This window comes from Grammomys surdaster, unplaced genomic scaffold (assembly GCF_004785775.1).
Source record: "Grammomys surdaster isolate TR1022 unplaced genomic scaffold, NIH_TR_1.0 331, whole genome shotgun sequence".
Classification (NCBI taxonomy): domain Eukaryota; kingdom Metazoa; phylum Chordata; class Mammalia; order Rodentia; family Muridae; genus Grammomys; species Grammomys surdaster.
The window spans coordinates 14124-28971 of NW_021604750.1; the positions used below are offsets into that span (position 1 = coordinate 14124).

Below are 14848 nucleotides of genomic sequence, written 5' to 3' on the forward strand. Positions count from 1 at the left end.
CACTCACTCCTCACACTCTCTCTTCACTCACTCCTCACATCCTCTCTCCACTCACTCTTCACACTCTCTCTTCACTCACTCCTCACATGCTCGTCTCATGCTCTCTCACTCTCTACATACTCTTTTATTTGCCTTCTCATTTGCGCTCTCACTCATATATTCTCTCTCTCTCTCTCTCTCTCTCTCTCTCTCTCTCTCTCTCTCTCTCCACATTCACCTCACATACTTCTTCGCCTTACCCCAGTCTTTTATTGTTACTCCAAAATCAGGTAGAAAAAAAGACATTGTATAATCATTGCCAAATCAAATTCAAAAGAATAACCACATTCCACAAAGAATTAAGAATTACAATTGTTCCCCAAAGTTCCAAGCTTCCCTATTCCCAGGACTGTAGCCAAAATAATAATTGCAAACTTATCATTATTTAAACTTTAACTTTTAATTTATTATACTTCAGGGCTCAGAGCTCCGAGGTCAGCTCCTTGGATTTTCCTGTGATGCGCTAATGGTAAATGACATGGGCAAAGCTGCCAGGCAGTGGCCGGAAAGAGTCAAGCTAACCCTTAACTCAGCAGTTCCCTAGCTGTCTGCTTCTGTACATTGCACACAATGACTCTCCTAAGAGTCCCAGTGTTTTGACTTTACTAGTATAAGATTTTTTTGTATTCTATCCTTATCTAGGAACCAATCTTAAATGTTATGCAGAACTTATTTTGTAACTTCGATGGATTTTTCCTTTCTTGGGGTCCCAATGTTGGCTCTATTTCATTTTCTAATAATCTCTTCAAACTTTCTTTAAAAGTCAAGCAATAGTCTGGGACTACCATTGTGCAGTTATTGCATTGTTTCCAAGATGAGAACACACAGCATGCACCTGAGCCATTAGGACTATGTTATGCTGTGCCCCATGCCTCAATTTTTAATTGTTTAAGAATCATTACATCAAGGAACATCTAGTTTCACAGAATTCACCAGAGCAGGAGAAAGAAGTAAGAAAGTCAGATATAAGAATAATTATGAACACCAAGGCCAACTGAAAAACAGTCATGCACAAATGAAATCTATACAGCTGTTGTCCGGGTCTAAGACTAGGAGAAATGGGAACAACTAAGCTTACAAAGACCTACCGTGGACTACTGAGCTGTCTTCATCCCTGCCTACTGTACACAGTCCCTTATTTCAGATGGTGGGTCCCCTGGAGGGATGTGTCTCCTGCTTCTCAGGGTCCCAGACACCATTCTCTTTACAAGGAGCTGCCGCAGGCTTCTGAGATGTCTCCATCCCGGCCTACTTCAGGCAGTCCTTGTCATTGTATGCTGTCCCCAGCAATACAGCATGCAGGCAGTCATGGTACTGGAGAGGTAGGTAGCTAAGAGTTCTTCATCCCAATAGGCAGGCAGCAGGAAGAGAGAGTGCCACTGGGCTTGGTTTGGACTTCTGAATCACAAAGCTCATCCCCCAGGACATACTACTTCTAACAAGGCCATACTTTCCAACAGTACCATTCCCTGTGAGTCTATAGAGGTCATTTTCATTCAAACCAACAGACACACACACACACACACACACACACACACGAAGGACACAAACGCAAATAAAGTGATAATTTATATCAGATTTAAAAGAGTTTAAGATGTAGTCTCTGTAAAATATCTCATTTAAAAGCAAAAACCAAAATGTTTTCAAAACAGTAGTTGCTGAAATTTATGAAAATGTAATGTGGGAATAGAAAAGTGTGATGATTTGAATATGTTTGGCCCAGAGAGTGGCGATATTAGGAGGTGTGGCATTGTTGGAGTAGGTGTGTCACTGTGGGCGTGGGCTTTAACACCCTCATCCTAACTGCCTGGAAGTCAGTCTTCCACTAGCAGCCTTCAGATGAAGATGTAGAACTCTCAGTTCTGCCTGCATTATGCTTGCCTATATGCCACCATACTCCCACCTTGATGATAATGGACTGAACCTCCAGCCCTAATTAAATGTTGTCCTTCATAAGACTTGTCTTGATCATGGTGTCTGTTCACAGTAGTAAAACCCTAAGACAGGAAGTAACTTGGAATTCTTCTAAAAGATCAAAAGCTGGAGAGATGGCTCAGTGGTTAAGAGCACTGACTGCTCTTTCAGAGGTCCTGAGTTCAATTCCCAGCAACCACATGGTGACTCACAGCCATCTGCAATGAGGTCTGATGCCCTCTTCTGGTGTGTCTGAAGAGAGCAGTGGTGTACTCATATACATAAGATAAATAAATACATCTTTTTAAAAAAAGATCAAAAGCATAAGTTATGGACTTTATTAGAGATAAGAAATGTGAAAGTAAGCTCTTTGATTGGGAAAGAGCATATATAGCAGATGACAAAATAATCTAATCAAGAATAGATGGTCCCTATTAGGAATTAGGAATTTCAGATCTCAACTGCTGTGCATAAATGCTGGATGGACCACCTCCTTTCAAGACCACCATTGTTTATAGCCTCCATGGCTCTGCTGTGCCTTGACACTGGGCCTTTAATAGGTCCCACAAGGTGACAAAGATCATCAGCACGCCCAGCATAGCCAGTGCCATGAAAGCTACACCAAATATACCACCATTGTGGGAGAAACCATCAGAGAGGTGTGTCTTTGCACCATGTTGCAGCTCAAGATCTCCCGAGAATAAACAGGCACTCAAGTTTATCAAGAAGAGAATGAGGTGCACATTCATACCTCCAGAGGAGGAGAAGATTATTTGGCCACATCAAGGAATGTAGCTGCTAAGAACTGATCCTACCCTACTTGTCTCCTCCCTCAATTAATAAATATTTTTTAAGAACTATATAGTCAAATTTATGAAATGAAACTAAAACGAGGGCTGGAGAGATGGGTCAGCAGTTAAGAGCACTGACTACTCTTCCAGAGGTCCTGAATTCAATTCCCAGCAACCACATGGTGGCTTACAACCATCTGTAATGGGATCCGATGCCCTCTTCTGAAGACAGCTATACTGTATTCATATATACATAAAATAAATAAAATAAATCTTTAAAAAAAAAAAAGAACTAATACAAAATTCTGACTAGAGGGGTGAGGAGGTACAGGTTTCCTAAAAAGGAAAGACTCTATGTCGTATTAGATCATCAGTATACAACAGCAAATGTTGACTGTGTGAAAACGTACTGAGTATGTGGGGCTCTGGGGAATGTTGATTAAAATGCCTGTCTTCCTCTGTGTCATATTTCTTTAAGTAGGAAGTGTTATGGTTTGAATTTGGTCCCTGGTGTGGTTTGGAGGTGGTTGACTCTTAAAGAGGTAGTTGGAATTTGCAGGTTCATTGCGGGTATTGCCCTTAGGAAGGTATTAATGCTGCCTTTACGGAGGTACTTGTCAGGAGAAAGTCTTCTGATCCTGGGCATATGCCTGAAGTAATCTAAATAAGTACAGATATACTTGCACCTTCATGTTTACTCATGCACTGTACATCAGTGGTTAAAGGATATGTGGTTATGTATTATCTGCAATGGCATTTTACTTAGCTTTTGTATTACTTTTCTGTTGCTATGATTAAAACACAGAAGGAACAGTTTATTCCGGTTTCAGTTACAGAGGGATAAGAGTCCATCACTATCGTAGCAGAGAAGTCTGGCAGCAGGCAGGCATCTTGCTGGAACGGCAAGCTTAGAGTTCACTTTCTGGAACTAAATCAGAACAGCACAAAACAAAAACCCTGTGACATACTGAAAGTAGTCTTCTGAGGGAATTGTGTAGCTCTAAGCACCTACATTTAGAAGTCAGAAAGAACTTGAATAAATGGCTTAGTAATACAAGTCACAAAGTTGGAAAAAAAAAAGAACAAACTGGAATTACAGAGTTAGAAACAAACAGGGAAACATTATAACAGACACCAAAGAAATTCAGAATATTGTATGGAAATATTTTAAAAACCTGTACTCCATGAAGTGGAAAACCTAAATGAAAGGGATAATTTTCTAAATTCATTGAAACCACCCAAATTCAACCAAGAAGGTGTCAACAACCCAAAACAACTGAAGAGATTGAAATATTAATAAGCTTCCCAGCTTTTTCTCCCCCAGATTGTGTTTCTCTGTGTATAGCTTTAGCTGTCCTGTAACTCAGTCTGTACATCAGGCTGGCCTCAGACTCTCAAAGATCTGTGTGTTTCTGCCTCCTGAGTACTAGGATTAAGGGCATAAGCCACCTCTTTTATTTTTTGTTTTTTGGAAAAAGGAAATAAATACCAGGGCCTAATGAATTTATAGTAGAATTCTACTAAACTTTCAAATATTGTCTACAGCCAATAGTTTAATTTCTTAAACTGTTTAAAACAACAGACACAAGGAGCACTCCTGGATTTCTTCTATGAAGCTCGTATCACTCCAAAACCCAAACCACATAAAGATTCAACAGTAAGAGAAAACTGCAGACCAATATTCCTAAGGAACATAGACTAAAAATACATAATAAAATAATTGCAAATAGGATGTAGAGATACATCACAAAGAGTATATCCCATGACTGTAATGATTATAAACCATGACTGTGATGGTTTGTATATGCTTGGCCCAGGGAGTGGCACTGTTGGGAGGTGTAGCTTTGTTGGTATAGGTGTGGCCTTGTGGGTATGGGCTTTAATACCTTTGTCCTCGCTGTCTGGGAGCCGGTATTTTGCTAGCAGCCTTCAGATGGAGATGTAGAACTCTGGCTTCTCCTGCACCATGCCTGCCTGGATGCTGCCATGCTCCTGCCTTGATGATAATGGACTGAGTCTCTGAACCTGTAAGCCAGCCTCAATTAAATGGTGTCCTTATAAGAGTTGCCTTGGTCATGGTACCTATTCACAGCAGTAAAATCCTAAGACAGTGACCAAGTTGGCTTTATCTCTGAAATGCAGAAATAGTGCAGCACTTGCAAGTTAAAGTAATAAGCCACAAAAAGACAAAAATCATATGATCATTTTCCAAAGATTGACAGAATCCAACATGCCTTCATGATAAGGGCTATAGGAAACACAATAAAAGCTATATATGAAAAAACTACAGCCAACATCTTCCTCAATGAAGAGAAGTTTGAAGCAATTCCAGTGTCAGGAACAAGAAAGGAATGGCCACTGTGTCCACTCCTTTTCAGTACTGTCCCCAAAATAGTAGGTGAGCAATAAATCAAGAAAAGGAAATTAAAGGGATACAAGTAGGGAAAGAAGTCAAACTATACTATTTGCAGATGACATATACTGTAAATTAGAGATCCCCAAAATTGTACCAGAAAACTTGCAGAAACCATAAACTCAGCAACATGGGAGAATACAGAATCAACCTTCATAGCTTCTCTATCTGTACACCACTAACAACATACTAAGAAGGAGATCATGAACACAGTGGACTAAAAGAAAAGAAAATATCTAGGGGTAAACCTAAGCAAGGAAGTAAAGGGACCCTACAATGCAAACATTTAAGCCACTGAAGAAACAAATAAAGACACTTCAAGATGGAAAGGCTTCTCGTGCTCATGGCATGGTAGGATTAACATTGTAAAAATAACCATTCTACCAAAAGCTATCTACAGATTCAGTGTAATCTCAATCAAAATCCTCATCTCATTCTTAGCAGAAATATATATAATTACCTTAAAATGCAAAGGAACTACCAAAGACCCAAGACAGCTAAAACAATTTCGAGGAACCAAATTAAAAATCCAAACAAAAACAACCCCCTACAATGTTAGAGAGATTTTACTATTCCCAGTTTTAAGATGTATTACAGAGCCATAGAAGTAAAAAACAATATGGTACATGTTCACCAGTGAAACAAAATCGAAAACATAGCTTTATAACTTCATAACTTAACATAACTACATAACTTCAGCTACATAATATTTGACAGAGTTGCCAACAATATATTACAGAAAAATGAAAAGATCTTCAAAATATGGTGCTGGGAAAACTGGATGTCCACATGCAGAAGAATGAAATTAGACCCATATCTATCACCTTGCACAAAAATTAACTCCAAATGAACCACTAAACCTGAAACACTGAAACTGTTTGAAGAAAAGCTAAGCAGTTTCTTCTAATTATTTCTACATAATATAGATAGATGTAGGAAAGCACTTCCTGGATAGGACTCCATTTGCCCAAGAACTAAGGCCAACAAATAACAAGTGTAACTTTGTGAAACAAAGCTAAAAGAAACAAAGTGGGTGAAGAGAAAGTGCACAGAAGAATAGAATCTTTGCTAACTATACATCTGGCAGAGGATTAATATCTAGAATATAAAAAAAAGTCAAAACAACAAAAAAACCAAATTACTCATTTAAAAAAAAAAAAGAGTTCTCCAAAGAAGAAAAAAGAATAGCTAAGAAATTTCTCAAAAAACATCCATTGTCCCTAGTAATTAGAGGAATGCAAATCAAAACAACTTTGAGATTTCTTCTTAACCCAGTTAGGATGGCACAGATCAAAACTGACAACAAATACTGAAAGGAATGCAGGGCTGTAGGGACCCTCATTCACTGTTGGTAGGACTGCGAACTGGTGTAGCCACTGTGGAAATGAATTCGTAAAATTTACAAATAAACCCACCATATGACCCACTATCCCACTCCTAGGCATATGTCCAGCAGTCAACATTCTAGTCCACAGACACTTGTTCAGCCATGTTCATTGTTTGTCTAGTTACAGTAGCTAGGATGGAAACTATCTAGATGTTGTATAACTGAAGAATGGGTAATGGAAATGTGGTACATTTATACTATGAATTTTTTCTTTGAGTGATATAACCCCAGAAATACAAATGCCACATATTCTCATTCTCATTCATTCTCATTCATTCTCATTCATTCTCTCTCTCTCTATCTCTCTCTCTCTCTCTCTCTCTCTCTCTCTCTCTCTCTCTCTCTCTTCAAAGGCTAGCTCTAAATCTTCAGATATGAATAACATAGCCTATAGTTACTACAGAAAGTTGGAAAGTAAAACAGAGTCATTGTTGTAGTCATTGTTACAGTAGGGGAGGATGGGGGTGGAGATCAATAGAGAAAGGGATATCAGGGTACAAGTATTCATATCGTGGAAATGGGGTCAGGGGGATTCCTTAGGTGGGAGGAGGGAAGTAAATATACAAGATGGTGGGAAGAGAGTAAAATAGCCATAAGGGTGTCTGATAAAGCCATAAGGGGATGGGAGGCGCTTTTTGGGGAAGGGAAGAGGTAAATACAGAAGAAGGTGGAGGGGTAAAGGGGAATAATGTGATACAGATGATTTTGACAGTGGAAATGGGGAAGTGGGGTACCTTAGGAGTGAAAGGGGGGTTCATAAAGAGGAAGGAAGGAGGTAAGATAACAATATGGATGTCTGAAAAAGCCACAAGGAATCATGCTAGTCGCTATTTATCTGAGAATTAAAAAAAGAAACATACAATTCAGTGTAACTATCTGTAGTTTTAATGAACTTGACACAAACTGGAGTCATTTGAGAAGAAGGAGCCTCAGTTGGCAATGTGACCTCACTAGATTCATCAGTGGGCAAGTCTGTAGTGCATTGTCTTGATTGATGATTGATGTGAGTAGGCCCAGCTCACTGTGGGTTCTGCCCACTCTTAGGTTTTTTAAGAATGCAGGCTAAGCCGGGCACGCCTTTAATCCCAGCACTTGGGAGGCAGAGGCAGGCGGATTTCTGAGTTCCAGGCCAGCCTGGTCTACAGAGTGAGTTCCAGGACAGCCAGGGCTACACAGAGAAACCCTGTCTCGAAAACAAACAAACAAACAAAAAGAATGCAGGTTAAGCAAGCTATAGGGAGCAGACCAGGAGACAGGCTTCCACGGCTTCTGTTTTAGTTCCTGCCCTGACATCCTTGAATGGTGGACTTCTAGCTTTAAGATGAAATAAGCTCTTTTCAAGTTGATTTTGGTCACAGTGGGTATTGTATCACAGCAAGAGAAACCGTTACTAAGATAAATAGCAAAAAGTTCCATGTGCTGACATTAAGTGTTAGACAAAATGCTGTTTTAATGCACATATAGATGCTGTTTTATATTGTCTTAGTTAGGGTTTCTATTGCTGTGAAAAACACAATGACTGAAAGCATCTTAGGGAAAAAGGGTTTATTTTAATCTTATAACTCAGGTTACACCCCATCACTGAAGGAAGTCAGAGCAGGAACCTAGAGCACGAAATTGAAGCAGAAATTATGGAGGAACATTGCCTTCTGGCTTGCTCCTTGTAGCTTGTTCAACTTCCAGAATTGAAGAGTAGGGGTGTGTTGGGGGAGGGGGGGACAGCTCCAACAATTGACAGATTCCTGAGAGCAGATAAGGAGTTGGTGAGGGAGGAGTTAATCAGGCACAGTGGCTTCTTGCAGCTGTGACTGACTAGCATTCAGGTTTCTTCTTTATTTATACTGGTTTCACAGAACACAGACAGACTCATGGTTATCCAAGCAGTATAGATTATATCATTTTGTCTCTGGACATATGTTTGATTTTTCATTACATGTCTGGAGTTACAAGTTCAGTCACAGAAAGTACAAATAGAACAGATTTTATTATTATCAGCCCTATAACTCCAATTTGAAGAATCTAAAGAATGTCTCCTCTGAAGCAAACACATTTATTATATGACAGCCTGCTTTTAGGCTGGCAGTGTTTGCAGTTTGAAAGCACTCCAGACTAACAGAAAATATGCCCCGTTTATGAAATAACTATACCTATATGATACAGATTTTAAGACTTAAGAGATTATCAAAAATGTATAACAATTTGGGGATAAGGACTGCTTTTTATGTATTTTACTTTTTATGTATTTTACTTCTCTGTGTAGCCCTGGCTGTCCTGGAACTCATTCTGTAGACCAGGCTGGCCTCAAACTCAGAAATCCACCTGCCTCTGCCTCCCAAGTGCTAGGATTAAAGGTGTGTGCCACCACTACCCGGCTATATTTTAGACTTTTCTCTGATTTGAATTGTTTAGCTTGTCTGTATGCTGCTTCATTAGTGTAGTCTATTTAGAAAAGTCATTTATTTTACTCTTGTCTAATCTCTTTTCAGAGCAGTGGAAAGAGCTCAGTGCTGGAAAGCCTAGTGGGGAGGGACCTTCTTCCCAGAGGGACTGGTGTGGTCACCCGAAGACCTCTCATTCTGCAGCTGGTCCATGTTTCACCAGAAGATAAAAGAAAAACAACAGGAGAAGAAAATGGTAAATTTCATAGCTGGAATAAGAATTATTTTAAAATGGTACTCCTTCCCCCCGCCCCCCATTTTCAAGGTATGAATTTCAAAGAAAAAAGTTGATTAGTGAATTGGGTAGTAGTAGCTATAGCAAAATCAGAAATCTTTAGGAGTGGTGTCAATACTTTAATATGAACACTTGGGGAACAGAGACAGGTGGATCCCTAAGTTTAAGGCCAGGCTAGTCTACAGAGTAAGTTCTAGAACAGCTAAGGCTACACAGAGAAACCTTGTCTCGCAAAAAACCAAGACACACAAAATAATTTGCAATATGAAATGTTGAGTAAAGTTGAAGCTTCTTATTGTACTTGCCCTGTCCTGATAATCATCTCGTGTTCACTAATTTGGATTACACATTGGTTTAGTCTAAGAGAAGAGCTATTACTTATAGGAAGATCTCTTGGTTTTGTGAGATAAGGTGGTCCAAACTGGCTTCAGAACTACCTACCATATAGCTAAGAATGACCTCAAATTTGAGATCCTCCTGCTTCTACCTCCCAATTACCTGGTTACAAACAAATGCTACCAATGTCCAGTTATAGGAAGAGATTTGATTTTAAAAATATAAGTAATTTTATTCCTCTTTATAGTAAGGCTCCTCTATTATATACTATTGTACTTCTATAGGCCCTCCCTTTTGCCATGTTGTTTATACTACCTGAAGTGATGGGGTTTAATAGATGATGTGAGTAGTAAGACCAGAGTACGAGTCTATTCATGATTTTATACAGCTGAACCTGAAAACTAGAAACATTTTAAGAAATGTTCTCTATTAAGAAATTTTAAATTGTTTATGATTCATATTTACATCCTATATTTACCATATTAGTAAGTTTTGGAGTGTTTGAGAGTAATCCATTCAGTATCCTGTTCAGTTCAATATCTGACTTAGACACTGTTTCTTAACGTTCTGTAAAATTACTCTGCCTTTCAGAGAGTATATGTAGGGATTGCTGTAGCTGTTCTTACCTGCAGGGATTTTTTTTCAGTCTTGTTTATCTTCTGACCTGAGGTGGGGTGATAATATTACATCTGATTTTTTTCCCTGTTCATCATGGAAGATATTGGTGGTGATGACTCTGATTTTATTTTAAAGTAGGCAGAGAAACTTGTCGTGAGCATCTACTATGACTTTAAAACAGGGACTGCAAAATAACTGAAGAAAGTTAATGAGCTTGTAGATATTAATAGTAAGTAATATTTTATAATAGACAATCAGCTATATAGGAACTCTTTAATTACTAGGTATCTTCTTGATATACTAGTTACTTATATTTTAACATTTATTATTCATATTCTTTTTGTTTTATTTATTTTATTTTGTGACAAAGTCTACTACACAGCCCTTTCTGGCTTATGAAAGTTTGAACCTTGAATTTGATCATTCTTGGCTGACCTGTTGCTTAGCCTCAAATATCTAGAATAAAATTTTCAGAATTTTATCCTCACCAGTTACATCAAGCGCATTACCTAATACCTTAAACCAAGACTTTGAGAAACTTAGGGCTTTAGGTCTGGTTTTTTTCCTCAGCCATTTTTAAAGGGCAGTATCTCCATCAGAGAGTCTTTACAGATGTGATGTTTTCTTAAATAAATTGTTGCTTGTTAAGAAAAAACATAGACGGGGCCTGGTGAGATGGCTCAGCTGTTAAGAGCACTGACTGCTCTTCTAGAGGTCATGAGTTCAAATCCCAGCAACTACATGGTGGTTCACAACCACCTGCAATGAGATCTGATGCCCTCATACGGGTGTCTGGAGACAGCTATAGTGTACTTACATATAATAAATAAATAATAAAACAAACAAACAAACAAAGGATGGGAGATCAATCCCCACCAATCACCTGTGGCTCTGGATCCAGGGGATCTGATATTCTGGCCTCCTTAGGCTCCTGCATTCATGTCTGCAGACAAAGACATACACATAGCCAAGAATAAAACAAAACATAAAAAAAAGAAAGAAAGAAAGAAAGAACATAGACATGTTGGTTCCTTGGTATCACCTTGCTTATATGCCCATCGTGTTTTGTTGATGTGGGGGCAGGTCATGTAAAACTGCACATTTCTATCAGCATATATATTATTCCTGAGCTTATGCCCTGCTATATATGTGCGTTTACATACACGTGTGCATACATATATATGTCTTTGCATATAAAGAAAAATATCTATAGTGCTCCCACTTACTTACAGGGATAGCTACTTTTGAGTATAAAATAGATGCATATTTGAGTATTAAATTTCAATCTTATTCTACCATAATTCTTTGCTTCCTTTTTCTAAAGTTTTTTTTTTTAGTAACTTTTTTTTAAAAATGTTAATCAAAGGCTTTATAATTTTGGTAATGCTCAATAACAAGATGCCTATACATTCGGAAGTGTAACCCAATACCCAGCCTAGATATGCCAACTATCTTTGATTGGTGGAGACACGCGAACATCTGCCTCCATTTTTCTCCTTCCCCCTCCCTTTTTCTCCCTCCTCCTCTCTCCCGCCTCTCTCTTTCTCTCTCTCTTTCTTTCTCCCTCTCTCCTCATCTCCTAGCTCCTCCTCTCGTTCTCCTCCTCTCCTTACTCCTCCTCATCCTATCCCTACTCCTCCCACCTTAGCTCCTCCTATGTATCACCCTTCCTGTTAAAATAAAAGCAAAAAAATCTTTTCTTTCAAAATATAATTAGAGCATAACTATACCAGTTTTTATCAGTAAGGTACAAGATAGACCTAATACCCACTCCTTCATTTTGTTGATTAAAGAGAACCTCTGTCATCTCTCCTAACAGACTTAGCTCTGAACCTGGCTTTTTTCTTGGCTTTAGAATGAATGTCAGCTGAAAACCATCCTCTCAAATCTTTTCTCTCAAAATAAATAGCCAGGATTGGCTATGAGACTATAAGTCTTCAACCCTGTCATAAATCCAGAATGACTGAATTAACTGAAATTATGGGAAGCACAAACCATAGCTTCTAAAACTTAGCCAATTTATAGAGACTGCTGAACACTTGGACAGTCCCTATACTACAAAATGTTCGAGCATCTGATCTTCAGTCTTCTGGCCCAGGATCATCTGACAGACCTAGTAATGCAGAATTATTAAGAGCTGATTACTCTGTCTTGGCAGATATAATCAGTCGACTGTTCCACAAATGTGTTCTTTTCTGGACAGTAATTTGTCTGTAAATGAAAAGAGGCAATTCTTGCCTAGTCTCACCACAACTGGAGTAACTCCAAAGATGCTCAATTTCTTCTTAGAATCCAAGACAGGGAAGCTGTCAGGAGCAGACAGGTCTCTAATCAAAATGAACATTAATACAGAAGTGTTTATAACATCAATTCTGTGGACTTCTGACATTTTGAAAACCAACTATCCATGTAAGGCAATCTGGACTGTTGTCCATTAACTCCTCTCAGCTATTTCTAAATAAAATATAGAAAAAATCCTAACAATAAACTCAGAGCCATGAATTTGCTATAGGCCCATAACTCACAGGCTAACCATCTGAAATCAGTTAAAAAAAGTTGAAGAAGGACTGAGTCTAAGCCTTGTATTCCTAAATGTGTTATATAGGCACAATGCCTATGAGAGTAACAATATTAATCTCACTTTTATATCAGTAAGAAACTCGTACCAATGAAAACCTTAAATTTGAAATCAAAGTAAATTTTGTACCACTTAAGAAATTATAACTTCAGCTTAATAACAGTTTTACAGATTTCTACCAATAGGTTATCGCTATGCAGTAAATCCTAGCTATTCCTCCCTGTCCCAACAAAACCACTACTTTTCCCTAGAAAGACAGCCCAATATTAACCACCTGAGTCCCCAAGCCCAGGGAATAGGGGTGCCGACTTTCATTAACTTCTTCAAGCTGATTACAAGCGTTGAGATATTAGAAGAGGGGCAGGGAGAAGAGTAAAATGATAAGCCTCTGATGTCTGTGTCTTCACTACATCCAGCTGAAATTTGAGGACTTCAGAAGTTTGAGCAGGTCTGCTTATCTTGCTTGATGAGTAGATACACTGAGGCTGTGTATTCTGCAATATACAATTCTCAAAACAAATTTTAGTATCAAGATAATTTTTTCTTTGAATTCTGGAATCTAGTCTTCTGGTGGCCTGCCTCTGTCACATCTAATCCATATAATTCTGGGAGTTTCTATGAGGGTGTGTTCCCATCATCCTCCCATTCCCACCTCCCTGCTCTTGAATTACCCAATACGAGGGAATCCAAACTTTCAGGTTTCAAGGCCTTCCACTTCCACTGATGCCTGACAAGGCCACCCTCCAACTACCTATACAGTTGGAGCCATGAGTCCCTCCCTTTGTGTTCTCGGGCTGGAGGTTTTAGAATGTCTATTCCAGCTTGTTTCTTAGGACCATTTGCTTGAAAAATTGTTTTCCAGCCTTTTACTCCAAGGTGGTGTCTGTCTTTGTCACTGAGATGGGTTTCCTGTATGCAGCAAAATGCTGGGTCCTGTATCCAGTCTGCTAGCCTATGTCTTTTTCTTTTTTTTTGTGCGCGGGGGGGGGGGGAGGAATTGAGTCCATTGGTGTTAAGAGATATTAAGGAACAGTGATTGTTGCTTCTTGTTATTTTTGTTATTAGAGGTAGAATTATCTTTGTGTGGCTATCTTCGTTTGGATTTGTTGGAAGAGGATTACTTTCTTGCTCTTTCTAGGGTATACTTTCACTCCTTGTATTGGAGCTTTCCTACTATTATCCTTTGTAAAGCTGGGTTTGTGGAAAGATGTTGTATAAATTTTGTTTTGTCGTGGAATATCTTGGTTTCTCCACCTACGGTAATTGAGAGTTTTGCTGGGTATAGTATACTGGGCTGGCATTTGTGTTCTCTTAGGGTCTGTATTACATCTGTCCAGGATCTTGTGGATTTTATAGTCTCTGGTGAGAAGTCTGGTATAATTCTGATAGGTCTGCCTTTATATGTTACTCGGCCTTTTTCCCTTACTGCATTTAATATTCTTTCTTTGTTTTGTGCATTTGGTGTTTTGATTATTATGTGACAGGAGGTATTTCTTTTCTGGTCTAGTCTATTTGGAGTTCTCTAGGCTTCTGGTATGTTTATGGGCATCTCGTTCTTTAGGTTAGAGAAGTTTTCTTCTATAATTTTGTTGAAGGTATTTATTGGCCCTTTAAGTTGGGAATCTTTACTCTCATCTATACCTATTATCCTTAGGTTTGGTCTTCTCATTGTGTCTTGAATTTCCTGGATATTTTAAGAACTTTTTGTGTTTTGCGTTTTCTTTGACAGCTGTGTCAATATTTTCTATGATATCTTCTGCACCTGAGATTTTTCTCTTCTATCTCTTGTATTCTGTTGGTGATGCTTGCGTCTATGACTCCTGATTTCTTTCCTAGGTTTTCTATCTCCAAGTTAGTCTCCCTTTGTGATTTCTTTATTGTTTATACTTCCATTTTTATATCCTGGATGGTTTTGTTCAATTCCTTCACCTGTTTGGTTGTATTCTCTTGTAATTCTTTAAGGGATTTTTGTGTTTCCTCTTTAAAGGCTTCTACCTGTTTACCTGTGTTCTCCTCAAATTCTTTGATAGTGTTATTTATGTCCTTCTTACAGTCCTCTATCATCATCATTAGAAGTGATTTTAAAGCTGAATCTTGCT

The 14848-nt window shown here is 38.6% G+C and overlaps 1 protein-coding gene across 3 annotated transcripts in view; it reads left to right on the forward strand.

Annotated features, from left to right (window-relative positions):
• Positions 1-14848, forward strand: part of Dnm1l (dynamin 1 like) — a 54997-nt gene that overhangs the window by 6931 nt on the left and 33218 nt on the right. For all 3 annotated transcript variants that reach the window (XM_028778265.1, XM_028778267.1, XM_028778266.1), the window contains exon 2: positions 9031-9178. In XM_028778265.1, the coding sequence (XP_028634098.1) occupies positions 9031-9178 (148 nt within the window). The remainder of the gene's footprint in view (positions 1-9030; positions 9179-14848) is intronic.